This window comes from Lipotes vexillifer, unplaced genomic scaffold, assembly GCF_000442215.2.
Source record: "Lipotes vexillifer unplaced genomic scaffold, Lipotes_vexillifer_v1.1 scaffold640, whole genome shotgun sequence".
Lineage (NCBI taxonomy): Eukaryota > Metazoa > Chordata > Mammalia > Artiodactyla > Lipotidae > Lipotes > Lipotes vexillifer.
In genome coordinates this window covers 762,594-773,886 of record NW_006773138.1, presented here as the reverse complement: position 1 = coordinate 773,886, position 11,293 = coordinate 762,594, and the positions used below count along the sequence as shown (strand labels likewise).

Sequence of the window (11,293 nt, the reverse complement as noted above, 5' to 3'; positions counted from 1 at the left end):
GGTTGGTCAGGGAAAGAGGGGTTGTTAGCTAGGAAGTGCGAGTTGAAGAAAGACTCCAAGGTTGAGGGTGACACTGAGGAATGGGTGCAGCCTTGAGACCTGGGTTCAAATCCCACCTCTTTCTGGCTGTTAACCATGGCATTTAACTTCTTTCTTCATTTTAAACTCCTGGTCTGCAGGAACAATACCAATCAATTTGGGTGGCAGTGGTCACTATGAAGGGAACACTGGGGCTGTAGAGTCCAATCTCAGTTTGAATATCACCTACGCTTAGGGAGCACCGTAGAGTGAGACTGACAGGGATTCAACCCAGGCTATGGCACTTCCTAGCTCTGTGAACCTGAGCAAGTTGCCTTACCTCCCTGTGCTTAGTTTTATCATCTGTAAAATGGGGGTTTATAGTGAGGTTTATATGAATTAACTTATGTAACACACACGTATTAAGCACTCAATAAATGTCAGCTCTTAGTACTACTTGCTACAGTCTGAATGTGTCCCCCCAAAATTCATATGTTGAAACCTAATCCCTGATGCGGTGGTTATTTGGAGGTGGGGCCTTTGGGAGGTAAGAAGGTCATGACGGTCAAGCTCTTGTGAATGGGATTTGCGCCCTTTAAAAGAGGCTCCAGAGAGCTCCCTCAGCCCTTTCACCACGGAAGAAGACGCAGTGAAAAGAGCTGTCCATAGACCAGGAAGCCAGTCCTCACCAGCAATGAATCTGCCAGCACTTTGACCTTGGACTTCCCAGCCTCCAAAACTATGAGAAATAAATTTCAATTTGTTTAAGCCACCCAGTCTAGGGAATTTTTATTACAGCAGCCCAAAGAGACTTAGCCGTCTGTTACCACTTAATAGATGGATAACCCTGGGCAGCTTTCTTAACCTCTTTGAGCCTTCATTTCCTCAGATGAAGAACAGCATTATAATATCTGCCTCACAAGGTTAATACAAGGATTAAAGGTGATTTTACATACACACACTCACGCACACATGCATGCATGCAGGCAGAATTGCCAGGCAGTATGCTAAATTATTCACGCATCTCATAATCTGCACCTGAGACATGTACTATTATTATTCCCACTCAACAGACAAGGAAACAGAGGCAGAGACTGGATATGTAACTTGTTCCAGGTCACATGGCTGGTCAAGAGGTAGTGCCAAGTTTGAACACTGGGGGCCGGGCTCCACAGCTGTGCTCCGCGCCCCTGGGCTGGACCTCAGTCCCTCCAACACACCAGGGCTGCCTCGAGTGACAGCTGGCTTCAGCTGACACTGTCTTGGCTCACCTCCACCCCTCCCCACCCAACTCTCAGTCTGGTGTCCTCAGCACCATCCTCCCTTAGCTCTTCCACCCGCAGGCCCTGCAAGCCTCCACGTGTGCAGCCCTGCAGCCTGGAGACTCGGAGGTAGAGAGGCACGCCCAGCCCCATCACCTTTTAATCTTCGCGCTGAGAGAAGGGGATGATTAGTTACATCTTGCAGACAAAAACACGGAGGCTCAGAGGGGTGAGGTGATCAGGCTAGCATCACCCAGAAGGGAGGCGAGTGACTCAATCCCTGGACTGTCTGACTCCCATGCCTTTGACTCCCACCTAGGGGACGACAAAGGACCCCTCAGACCCCTGCATGTCTACTCCCACCTGGAAGGCAGGGGCACCTCTTAAAGATGGAATTCCAGTTATGGCCCTCCTGTGACTTCCTTGTACTCCCAGTAAAGGCCAGCTCCTTGCCCAGCAGCCACACTGGCCACCTCCCCATCCCTAGCTACTCTAGGTTTCTTCCGGCCTCCCAGCCTTTGTTCCCGCGGGGCTCTCGGCCTGGAACAACTCCCTCCGGGCTCTCCCCCCTACTTAACTCCTACCCACCCTTCAGGTCTCAGCTAAACACCCAACACTCTGGCCCCCAACACCAGGGCAGACCCCCCAGTCTGTGTTCTCATCTCTCTATGCATTTAAAAAATATATATGCATAAAAGCAATGTATTTTTGTGGTAAAATATACATAGCATAAAATTTGCCATTTTAATCATTTTTAAGTGAACAGTTCAGTATGCCCACATTAAAGTACATTCATGTCGGGATTTCCCTGGTGGCACAGTGGTTAAGAAGCCACCTGCCAATGCAGGGGACACGGGTTTGAGCCCTGGCCCAGGAAGATCCCACATGCCACAGAGCAACTAAGCCCATGTGCCACAACTACTGAGCCTGCGTGCCACAACTACTGAAGCCCGTGTGCCTAGAGCCCGTGCTCCGCAACAAGAGAAGCCACCACAATGAGAAGCCAGCTCACCGCAACGAAGAGTAGCCACCACTCGCCGCAACTAGAGAAAGCCCACACAGCAACAAAGACCGAACACAGGAGAGAGAGAGAGAGAGAAAGAAAGAAGGAAGGAAGGAAGGAAAGAAAGAAGGAAAGAAAGAAAGAAAATTCATGTTATGGAACCATCACCACCACTCATCTCCAGAACTTTTTTTCATCTTCCCCAACTGAAACTCTGTACCCATTAAACACCAACTCCCCATTTCCCCTTCCCCCCGCCACTGGCAACCCCAATCTACTTTCTGCCTTGATGAATTTGGCCATTCTAGGTACCCCATATAAGTGGAATCATTCAGTATTTGTCCTTTTGTGACTGGCTTAGTTCACTTAGCATAATGTCAAAGAACTTGTTGTAGCATGTGTCAGAATTTCCTTCCTTTTTAAGGTTGAAAAATACACTAAGTATACTCTCCGTGCACTTTTGCATCACCATTTGTCCTCACGCATGATCTGCCAGGTTACTGTCAGTCTCTGCCACAGACTGTGAGCTCCAGGAGACAGGACCTTACCCCTCACGCTCACTGCTGAACCCCCCAGAGAACGCTGCCTGCTACGCAGAAGGTGCTCGTTGCGGATTTGTGCAGTGAATGAATGAACACTCTGAATGTTTCCAGGGCTCTCCCTTCCACCCTTTGCTCTTGCTCTGCCCAGGTGGCTTGAACAAACCTGTCCTCAACTGTGACTGCCAGGCCCCACTTCAGCACAGACCCACGCTTTCTATCCTGGGCCCCAGACCCACAAGTGCATCCCAGATCCCGGGCTTTCCCAGACCCACACATCTGAACCTGAACTCACCCTCTCGCCCCACCTGTTCTAGGTAGCGCTCCTCTAGTGCCTTCATCGCCCAGGCCAGAGCCCAGGCATCACCCCGGGCTTCCCCACCTTGCCCCACACAGCCAACCAGTTACCATGCCTGGCCCGACCAGTCCACTTCCTAAATGTCTGTCCCCAACTCTCCCTCCCTGCAGCGTCTGGCCTGGTCGTGACTTCTCCTCCCTGCCTGACCTCAGTGGCCTTGGCCTGCTCTTCTGCTACCCCTCTTCCCAGCAGTCAGACAGATTTTGTAAAGCATGAGGGAGGCTACGCATCGCCCCTGCTCAAAGCCTCTCAGTAGTCTCCAGGGCGCTTGGTAGAGTCCAAACCCTCCTCCTGGTATCGAGGGCCCCCACCACGTGAGCTCTGCTGGCTCCCTCAGTGTCACCACAGGACTGACCCTTTGTGCTCTGTGCTGGCCACATGGACCCCTGAAAGTGCCAGGCCTCTCCTTACTCGACTTTGCACATGCTGTTCCTGCTGTTGAGAGGCAGGGTAGGAGGAAGCCAGCACCTCCTCCAGGGAAAATTCCCTGACTCCACACCTCCCCGGTGCCCCCTGATGCCTTGAGAGCCCATATACTCAACTATGTCCCCAGCAGGACTGTCAGCTCCTGTGGCAGAGGCTTATCTCTTATTCATCCCTTTGTTTCCTGCACCTGGAACAGGGGCTGGCACAAAGCAGGTGCTAACATTTAATTCCATTCAACCGATATATTTCCAGTCAATGAATAAAGTGAAGGCGGGGGGCGGTGGGGAACCAGAGGGGACTCACAGATCCAAGCTCAGACCCAGGGCTGCCAAGGGAGGTGGAAGGACGGTAGGAGGAGGGAGCATCTGCCCTGGGGTGCCCCGATCACACCAGCATTAAGGCCCCTCCCGCATTCTCTCTTGCCCTGGAGGGGGCTTCCTCCCATGGAGGAATGGGATGCCCCAGGGTCAGTCCTCTCTAACTTCAGTCCCCTGTCCACAAAATGGGTTTGTTCCCACATGTCTGACAGCCACCTAGACTCAGAATGGTTGCTCTCAGGGACCCAGGCCAGGGCAGCCTCAAGCCTCACCTGCATCAGGGTGCGCAGTGACTCCACATACGACTGCTCTGTGTCCAGCAGGGTCATGGTCACATGCTTCCGCATGTCCTGGGGGGACAGAAGGCAGAGGATGAGCAGTGCCTTGTTCCTCTCACACCCACCACCTTCAGTCACACGGGCCCAGAGAGCCCATCCATGCCCTCTCCCCGGTCTTCAAGGCCTGTCCTCCCCGCAAAGCACCCTGGACCCCCACTCTGCAGGTCTGTGCTCATGTGCTCCCCCTGCAGGCAGTGCCTCCTCCTGCAACTCAAATGCCTGCCTCCCTGGACTGTGCCCCTCAACCCTTGCCCCTCTGCTCCCATCCCCACGGCTACTGGCAGATCTGGAGATCTCCTGTTTACTTCTTGGCTCCCCTGTTGGGCTCCTGAAAAGGACTAAAAAAAAAATCAATAACTTCTCACATTTGTGAAAGTCAATGCCTCCAGGCCACCCCCCACTCCAGCTGCCAACTCTGAAAACTCCACCTTCAGGCTCAGCATTGTGGGGTCAGTCCCTACCTTGGGCTTCACACCATTCCAGAAAGTCAAAAATGTCACCTCCTGCTACATATGAAGAAAAGGTGGCCCAGAGAGGTAAAGTCAGTGCTGAATGTCATGCAGCAAGGTAGGGGCAGGGCTCAGCCACTCTCAGACAAGCCTGGATCCCAGTTCGCTCAGCAAAAGAGGCTAACTGAGCCTTACTCCACACCAGGCATTATTCTAAGCATTGTGCATTATTTTATCCTTTTGACCACTCTGTGAGGTGTATGTGATTATTCTTCCCATTTCTAAGGAGGAGGAAAAGGAGATCCAGGCATCAACACTTCCATCCTGAGGCTCCGATGATCTGCATTATGGAGTCCCTAAGGGGTCACCCAGACTCTGCACCCACACACCCAGGGACAAGGTGCATATCCCTGACAGGGCAGCCCGTATTCTGTGGGAAGGTTTTGCTGGAAGTCAGTCTAAGGATGCCCTCTCTGTGTTCCACCCCCTGGGACTCAGCTTACCTACTGCCCCTTGCCACCAGTTTCTATGGCTCTGGCCTGCTCCTCCTCCAGGAAGCCTTCCCAGGTGGTGCACCTCCAACAGATGCCCTTCCCAGGAAAGGACTCCACTCTAGGTCTCCACCAAGCCCTGGAGTGGTCCTGAGCAAGGCCCCAAACTCCCCAGGGCCCAGACCTCTGGGGCTTATTCTTCCCTCTCCACTCTCCCTCCCAGTCCCCTCAGCTTGGCCTCAGCTGGAGTCTGGGCTCCAGCCATCAAGGCCTGCTAGTCTGTGTGGATGCTCTTTGCATGTGGCAATGCCATGGTGGGTTGTCCATGTCTGTGGCATCCTTCTAGTCCCCACCCTTGGGAGCCCCTCAGGGTAGGGACTCAACCAGTGGAGCTGCCCTGGTCACTACTGCGCCCAGGGTATGTCTGCTGAGTATGCCCAAGTGCCGGGCCGGTCCAGCCTGCCTGATCCAGCCACTGCTTGTCCCTCTGCTCGCGGACACCTTAGGTACCCCCCCAACCCCGACCCAGGGACTCAGGGATCATGCCTGTCCCCAAGACTGTACTATGACGAGGCATACTGAGAAAAGTGGTCTCCTCTGCCAGGAACTCAGGGGTGGGGGTGTGAATGACACCCCCTTGGGGGAGGGGAAGAGGCTGCCTTGCCCCACCCCCCAGCCCTGTGCTCTGATGAGTGAGAAGGCACTGAACCCTGCCTCAGAGTCCCAGCTACAGCCAGACCATCTATCCTCACTGCTTCTGAGGCCTTTAAAAAACCGGGGCAGCTTCCAGTAGGAGGCAGCACCAGTTAGGCCCACCCTAGGATGGAGAGCTTGGGAGAGCATCAAGGGCGAGAAGGGCCTCCCAAGGAAAGGCCCAGATGCCCCATCTCCTGCAGGGACACCTCAGCACTTCACAGATATGGCCTCATTTCAGCCTCACACTCATAGCTCTGTGACAGGACTTGTCATCTCCACTTCACAGGTGAGGAAGTCAAGTCACAGAAGTGACCTGACCTGTCTGGGGTCACACAGCCAGTGACTGGCAGAGCAGGGACCTGAGTCTCTTCAGCCACCTCAAGCTGAGCCTTTGGGCCCAAGAATCCGGAGTTCACACTCTGACCAGCCAGCCGTGGGCCACAGGGTCCTCAGCCTGGCCCTTACCAGCTGTGTCACCTTGGGTGGTCACTTAACCATCTGGGCTTCCACATTCCCCTCTACGAAATGGAACAAATAATACCTCCCTCCTAGTGCTGGGAAAGCAAGGAGCTGGGGAGCGGGGCAGCTCTCTCCACACACCAGGTCTTTCAGGTCCATTCTTTCTCTGCCTCGTCGAGGCTGTTTATCAACATCCGTCTCCCTGCTGGACAGGGAGCCCCCTGATGGTAGGACCAGGCCAGGCTCAGCCCTGGGTGGTACAGCCACCACCCCCTGTCTCACTTCCCCAGCCCAGCCCTGCCAGGCCCAGCAATGAGGGTCATGGGCAGGGAGGCCTCCTAAGGGAGGCAGGGCTGGTACTGGGCATCATGGCCCGGGGCTGGGGTAACTCATGCAGGGAGGCTGACGCCGCAACAGCCGCCTTTCGCAGCCTCCTCCCTGCTTGAAAGCCCAGTGGGTTGTCACTCAGCTGTCAGGTAGGGGTACGGAAAACAAGGCCACCTCCCTGTCACTGCATCCAGCGCCCCTTCCGCACGTGCCCAGACACGGGTGTGAGTGTGAGTGGGGGGGGGTGCTGGGGGCCAGGGCAAGCGGGAGGCAGGCAATGCAGCTGTCAACCAGGTCAGCAGGCCCACCTGTTCTGGGCGGGACAGCCCGGGCGGCCCAGCCTCCCCCAGAGCCTCTCACCCCTCAACAGCCGCATCCGCAGACCTTAGCTGCATGGGGCACTGAAGGGGGAGAGGGATACGGGGCCAAAGGGATACGGCAGGAAGAGAGAGGAGGGCCTCTCCTACACGTATAATTGGGACATCATGACCCAAAGCCTGAGACTCCTATATACACGGCATGAAGGCAGAGATACATGTACACAGAGAGAAGCCGTAAAGGCCAGACACCCCGCAAAGAAAAAAAAATGCAGCCAAGTCACCTGGCTGAGAACCAGGTCCTTCAGTCCAGAGACCTGAGGCAGTGGAGAGAGATACACACAACACAGCACGGGGAGGAGGACAAAACCACAGTCCTCACTGGAGCCCAGGAGAGTGGAACAATTAGAGTCCAGCTCCAGAGAGACACACAAAGGCATAGAGACAGCCTGTGGAAGCCTCCCCCTCCCCCGCAGGGGAACACACCACCAAGCCAGGAATGGGGACACCACCACTGCCACCCCAGCATGACACCACCCAGGCCCAGCGAGCCCAGTGGCAGGGTTAGGATGGCAAGGGGGAGGGGTGCAAAACTGACTACCTCCTACCCCCCAGCACACACATTCATCTGGGGATTGCCTCAGGCCTGAGATGGAGGCTGGAAAAAACCTCTCCCTGAGCCTATGGGCCCAGGATACCTACCCCTGGTGACAGCCCCTGCCTCCACGCGGACCTATATTGCATGCTTAGTGCCACTAGGCCTTGCCAAGGCTGGGTCTCAGGGTGCAGGCCTCCCACCCCCGCTGAGCTGGCCAGCCCTTCTGCCATCCCAAGTTTGCATTCTGCTGGCACCAAACCTCAGCGTCCTGCCAGCCACACCACCCCTGCCAGGGCTCCTCACAAACCTTCAATCTCCCTGCCCCCGTCACTGGTCATTGAGCCGCCAGCCCCACGGCCAGGCGGCTGGTGTGCCGGATCAAAGTTTCCGGCCCTGAGCCCCAGCATCTGCCGGTGCCTCCCCCAGTCCAGGGTCACCTGAGCTCTAGGCCTTGGCCCTGGTCCCTCGCTGCCCCTCCCCCTCCCCGTACCTGGGCCTCCCCGGGCTCAGCAGCTTCAGCGCTGCTGCTCCCTCCGGCGGGCTCCCCGGAGGCGGAGGCGGAGGCGGCGGCTGGGCCCAGATCACGCATGTCTTCCAGCGCGATGGTGAACTGGGCCAGGGTCTTCACCATCTGTAGCATGCGGCCGGCCTGCCGCCGGGGCAGGGGCGCCGGGGCGGCGGGGGTCTACGGGCCCCCTCCCTCCCACTGACGCTCCCTCCGGGCGCTCAGCCGGGCCGCAGCGGCGGTCGCGCGGTGTCAGTTCCAGCGTCGATCTGATGGCGGCGGCCGGGCCCGCGGCGGCGCTGTTGCCTTCTCCGCTCGAGTGCGCCCGGCGAGCCCCGCGCGCGGCGCCGCTGGGAGGGGGGGGAGTCGCCCGCTCCCGGGCCACCCCCGCGCTTCACGCGGCCCCATCTCCCCCAACACGCAAAGGACGCCCGACCTCGACCCCGCCGCTCCGCCATACAGCGGTGTCAGCTGTTGGGCCCACCTCCCTCTGAGGACACAAGTCCGCGCACATCCGTGGACAAAGGCGAGTACACTCGAAAACACGCACTTTTTGTCCACACCTGTACGCACGGAGGCACACGCAGTGGCATGCAAATACCTACACAGAACAGGCCCACATACATGGATACCTGCCCTCGGTCCTCGATTAGGAAACACGCCTGGGTCAGAGCCAAGGGCACACACAATATAGTTCTATACAGAGCTGAACCCTGACACACAAGAAACAGACCCAGGGCTGCACACAGTGACATGTGCTTCCGTGTTCACACAACTATAACCAGGCAAAAATAGGCACACAAATTTAGGGATGTGCACACATACACATCCCTGGGAATTGCTGCTGTCCTCCCGTCAAGGGGCAGAGCACTTGGACCATGGAGCGGGGGCTACCAGGGAAAGGGGCCCACCATGAGTCATCCCTACTCCCACCCCACCCAGCTGACCTGTGTCCTGTGCTTGAGACACTCCCAGAGGGTTCCAGTCCTATCCCTTTCCACCCCATCCCACTACCCCCCGGCCACGTGGAGTGGCTCAGGCATTTACACCCCCTGCCCCACACCACCACCAGACTGTGCTCCAGGATTTCTCCTGGCAGGGTCCTCAGGACCTGTTCCTCAAATCCCAGGTGATGCCCGAACCTATTCCAGACTCACTTAATCATGAGAGGGGCAGGGTGAGCTTAGTTTTGCACCAGCTTCTACCCTCACCAAGGGACTGTGATGCACCCTGAAGCTGACCCGGGAACTCATACTCCCCTAGTGTACTGAGGGCTCCCACACCCACCAAACCCCCAACTGACACCCTCCCCCAAAGCTGCTTCCCCTAGGGTTTTCTGTGCAGTGAAGACCTTCTGAACCCATCAACAAGCCAGTCCCAGCTCCACCTTGCTTGATATCCCCCTCCCCTGCCACTTCTGTTGTAACTCCTAGAAACAGACCGGGCTCTCTCCTGCCCCAGGGCCTTGGCCCATGTCTTCTCCCTCTCCTACAAGTGCTTTTTCTTTTCCTTTAAGACTAGTCTTAACGCAAATGTCACCTCAGGGAAGCCCTCCCTGATCCTCAGATTAGGTCAGGTGCACCTGCTCATGCTTTCAAAGAGCCTCAGTTTTTCTTAACCAGGTATCATAGTTTGTAATTATACATCTGAGCAATTGCTAGATTGATGCTCATCTCTTCCCAGGGGACAGCAGGTTCCCCGAGGGCAGGGTCCACATCCCTTTTGCAAGCCATAGGACTCTGCACATAGATGCCGGCTCATGACAATAACTCCAATTACACTTCCTCCTCCCTTATCCCCACACACCAAGCAGTCACCACTGAAAGGCAAACCAGCCCATGCAGGTCCCTGCTTATAAAACTTCCCTGGCATCCCATGACACAGGATCAGCCCTTCCTGCTGGCCCTTGCAGCCTCTTATCCTGTTCTGCCCCACTGCCCACCCCATCGCCCTGTTTAGCCCTCAACCAAGGTGAGACCACACCCCACACCCCTGGCCAGCAGTGGCATCTTCAGAGAGTCCCAAATAACCAACACTAAAATTTTAACTCCCCATCAGACAATCCGCAAGTAGCCAACAATGAAAACAGGCACAGGGAATTCCAAGACAGTAGCAAGAGAAAACCGGTGTGACCTGCACCTGGCAGGGGCTCCCAGAGCAGTGAGCACTACACAGACGGGGGGCGGGGGGTGGGGTGTGGGGGTGGGGATGCTCCCAGAGCCTGCATTGAGGGGCGGAGCCCCACACCAGATGGGTGCTCCCTAAGTTTGTGCTGCATAATCAGAGAACAATTGGTGAACCCATTTGTCTCTGCTGGGTCACATGAGAGCCCCGCCCAGAGTAACTCTAGAGCCAGTCGGCTGAGAAAGAATGAATGCAGGCAAGAGTGTGTACTCTGCGCAAACTCCCTTCTTGGTCCCTCTATAGCAGTGGTTCTCAAAGTGCGTCCCTGTGGAACTCGTGGGAACCGTGTTAGAAACGCACATTCTCAGCTTCCCTGACACCACCCTACTGGGATGGAGCCCAGCAATCTGTGTACAGGCAGCACAGAACCTTCAAGGCCAAGAGCCTGCCTGGCCACCACATCCCCAGAGTGGGTACTTGCCCAGCCCCTTCTGCCCCACAGATGCGGAAGTGAGGGTCTTCCAGGAGGGCCCCAAGCCCTCTTCTGCCTCTGGTCTGTACCGAGGAATCCCGTGAGACCCCCACCTCTCACCCTCCGAATGGGGTGGACTGTGGACTTCCCTGGGGGTGCGACCTGCTCCCCTTCCTCCTCCTCTTGGGCTCATCACATTAGCGGAGGGCTTGGAACAGCCAGACCAGTTGACTGAGTGATGATACGAGCAAGGAGGATGGACACCAGTCCAAATAGCCAGGTCCCAAAGATAATCCCACACTAGCACAAGGGCCTGTGGTCTGAAGGCCTCACCCCAGGCCCACTGCTTGATACTGTAGCTACTTAACCCACATTTGGCTTTCTCTCAGAACACCTCCTCCCCTATCTGACTCTCTCTCCAGCTGTATGACCTGGGCCTTATTTCCTCTAAATTGTTGGGAGGCAGTGCACAGCTTGGGCTTGTTAGTGAGGTACACTCATTCCCTCACTCACTCCAGCGGGACCAGGCCCTGCAGAGATGAATCCATTCTGGCCGGCACCCAGGAGCTCCCAGACAACACATAGGGTTCAGCA

General features: G+C 56.3%; 1 protein-coding gene across 1 annotated transcript in view; it reads right to left on the bottom strand.

Moving 5' to 3' along the window:
* ARHGEF17 (Rho guanine nucleotide exchange factor 17) overlaps positions 1-11,293 on the bottom strand; it is a 59,336-nt gene that overhangs the window by 16,391 nt on the left and 31,652 nt on the right. Inside the window, exon 2 of the mRNA XM_007448074.1 lies at positions 4,196-4,273. Within this exon, the coding sequence (XP_007448136.1) occupies positions 4,196-4,273 (78 nt within the window). The remainder of the gene's footprint in view (positions 1-4,195; positions 4,274-11,293) is intronic.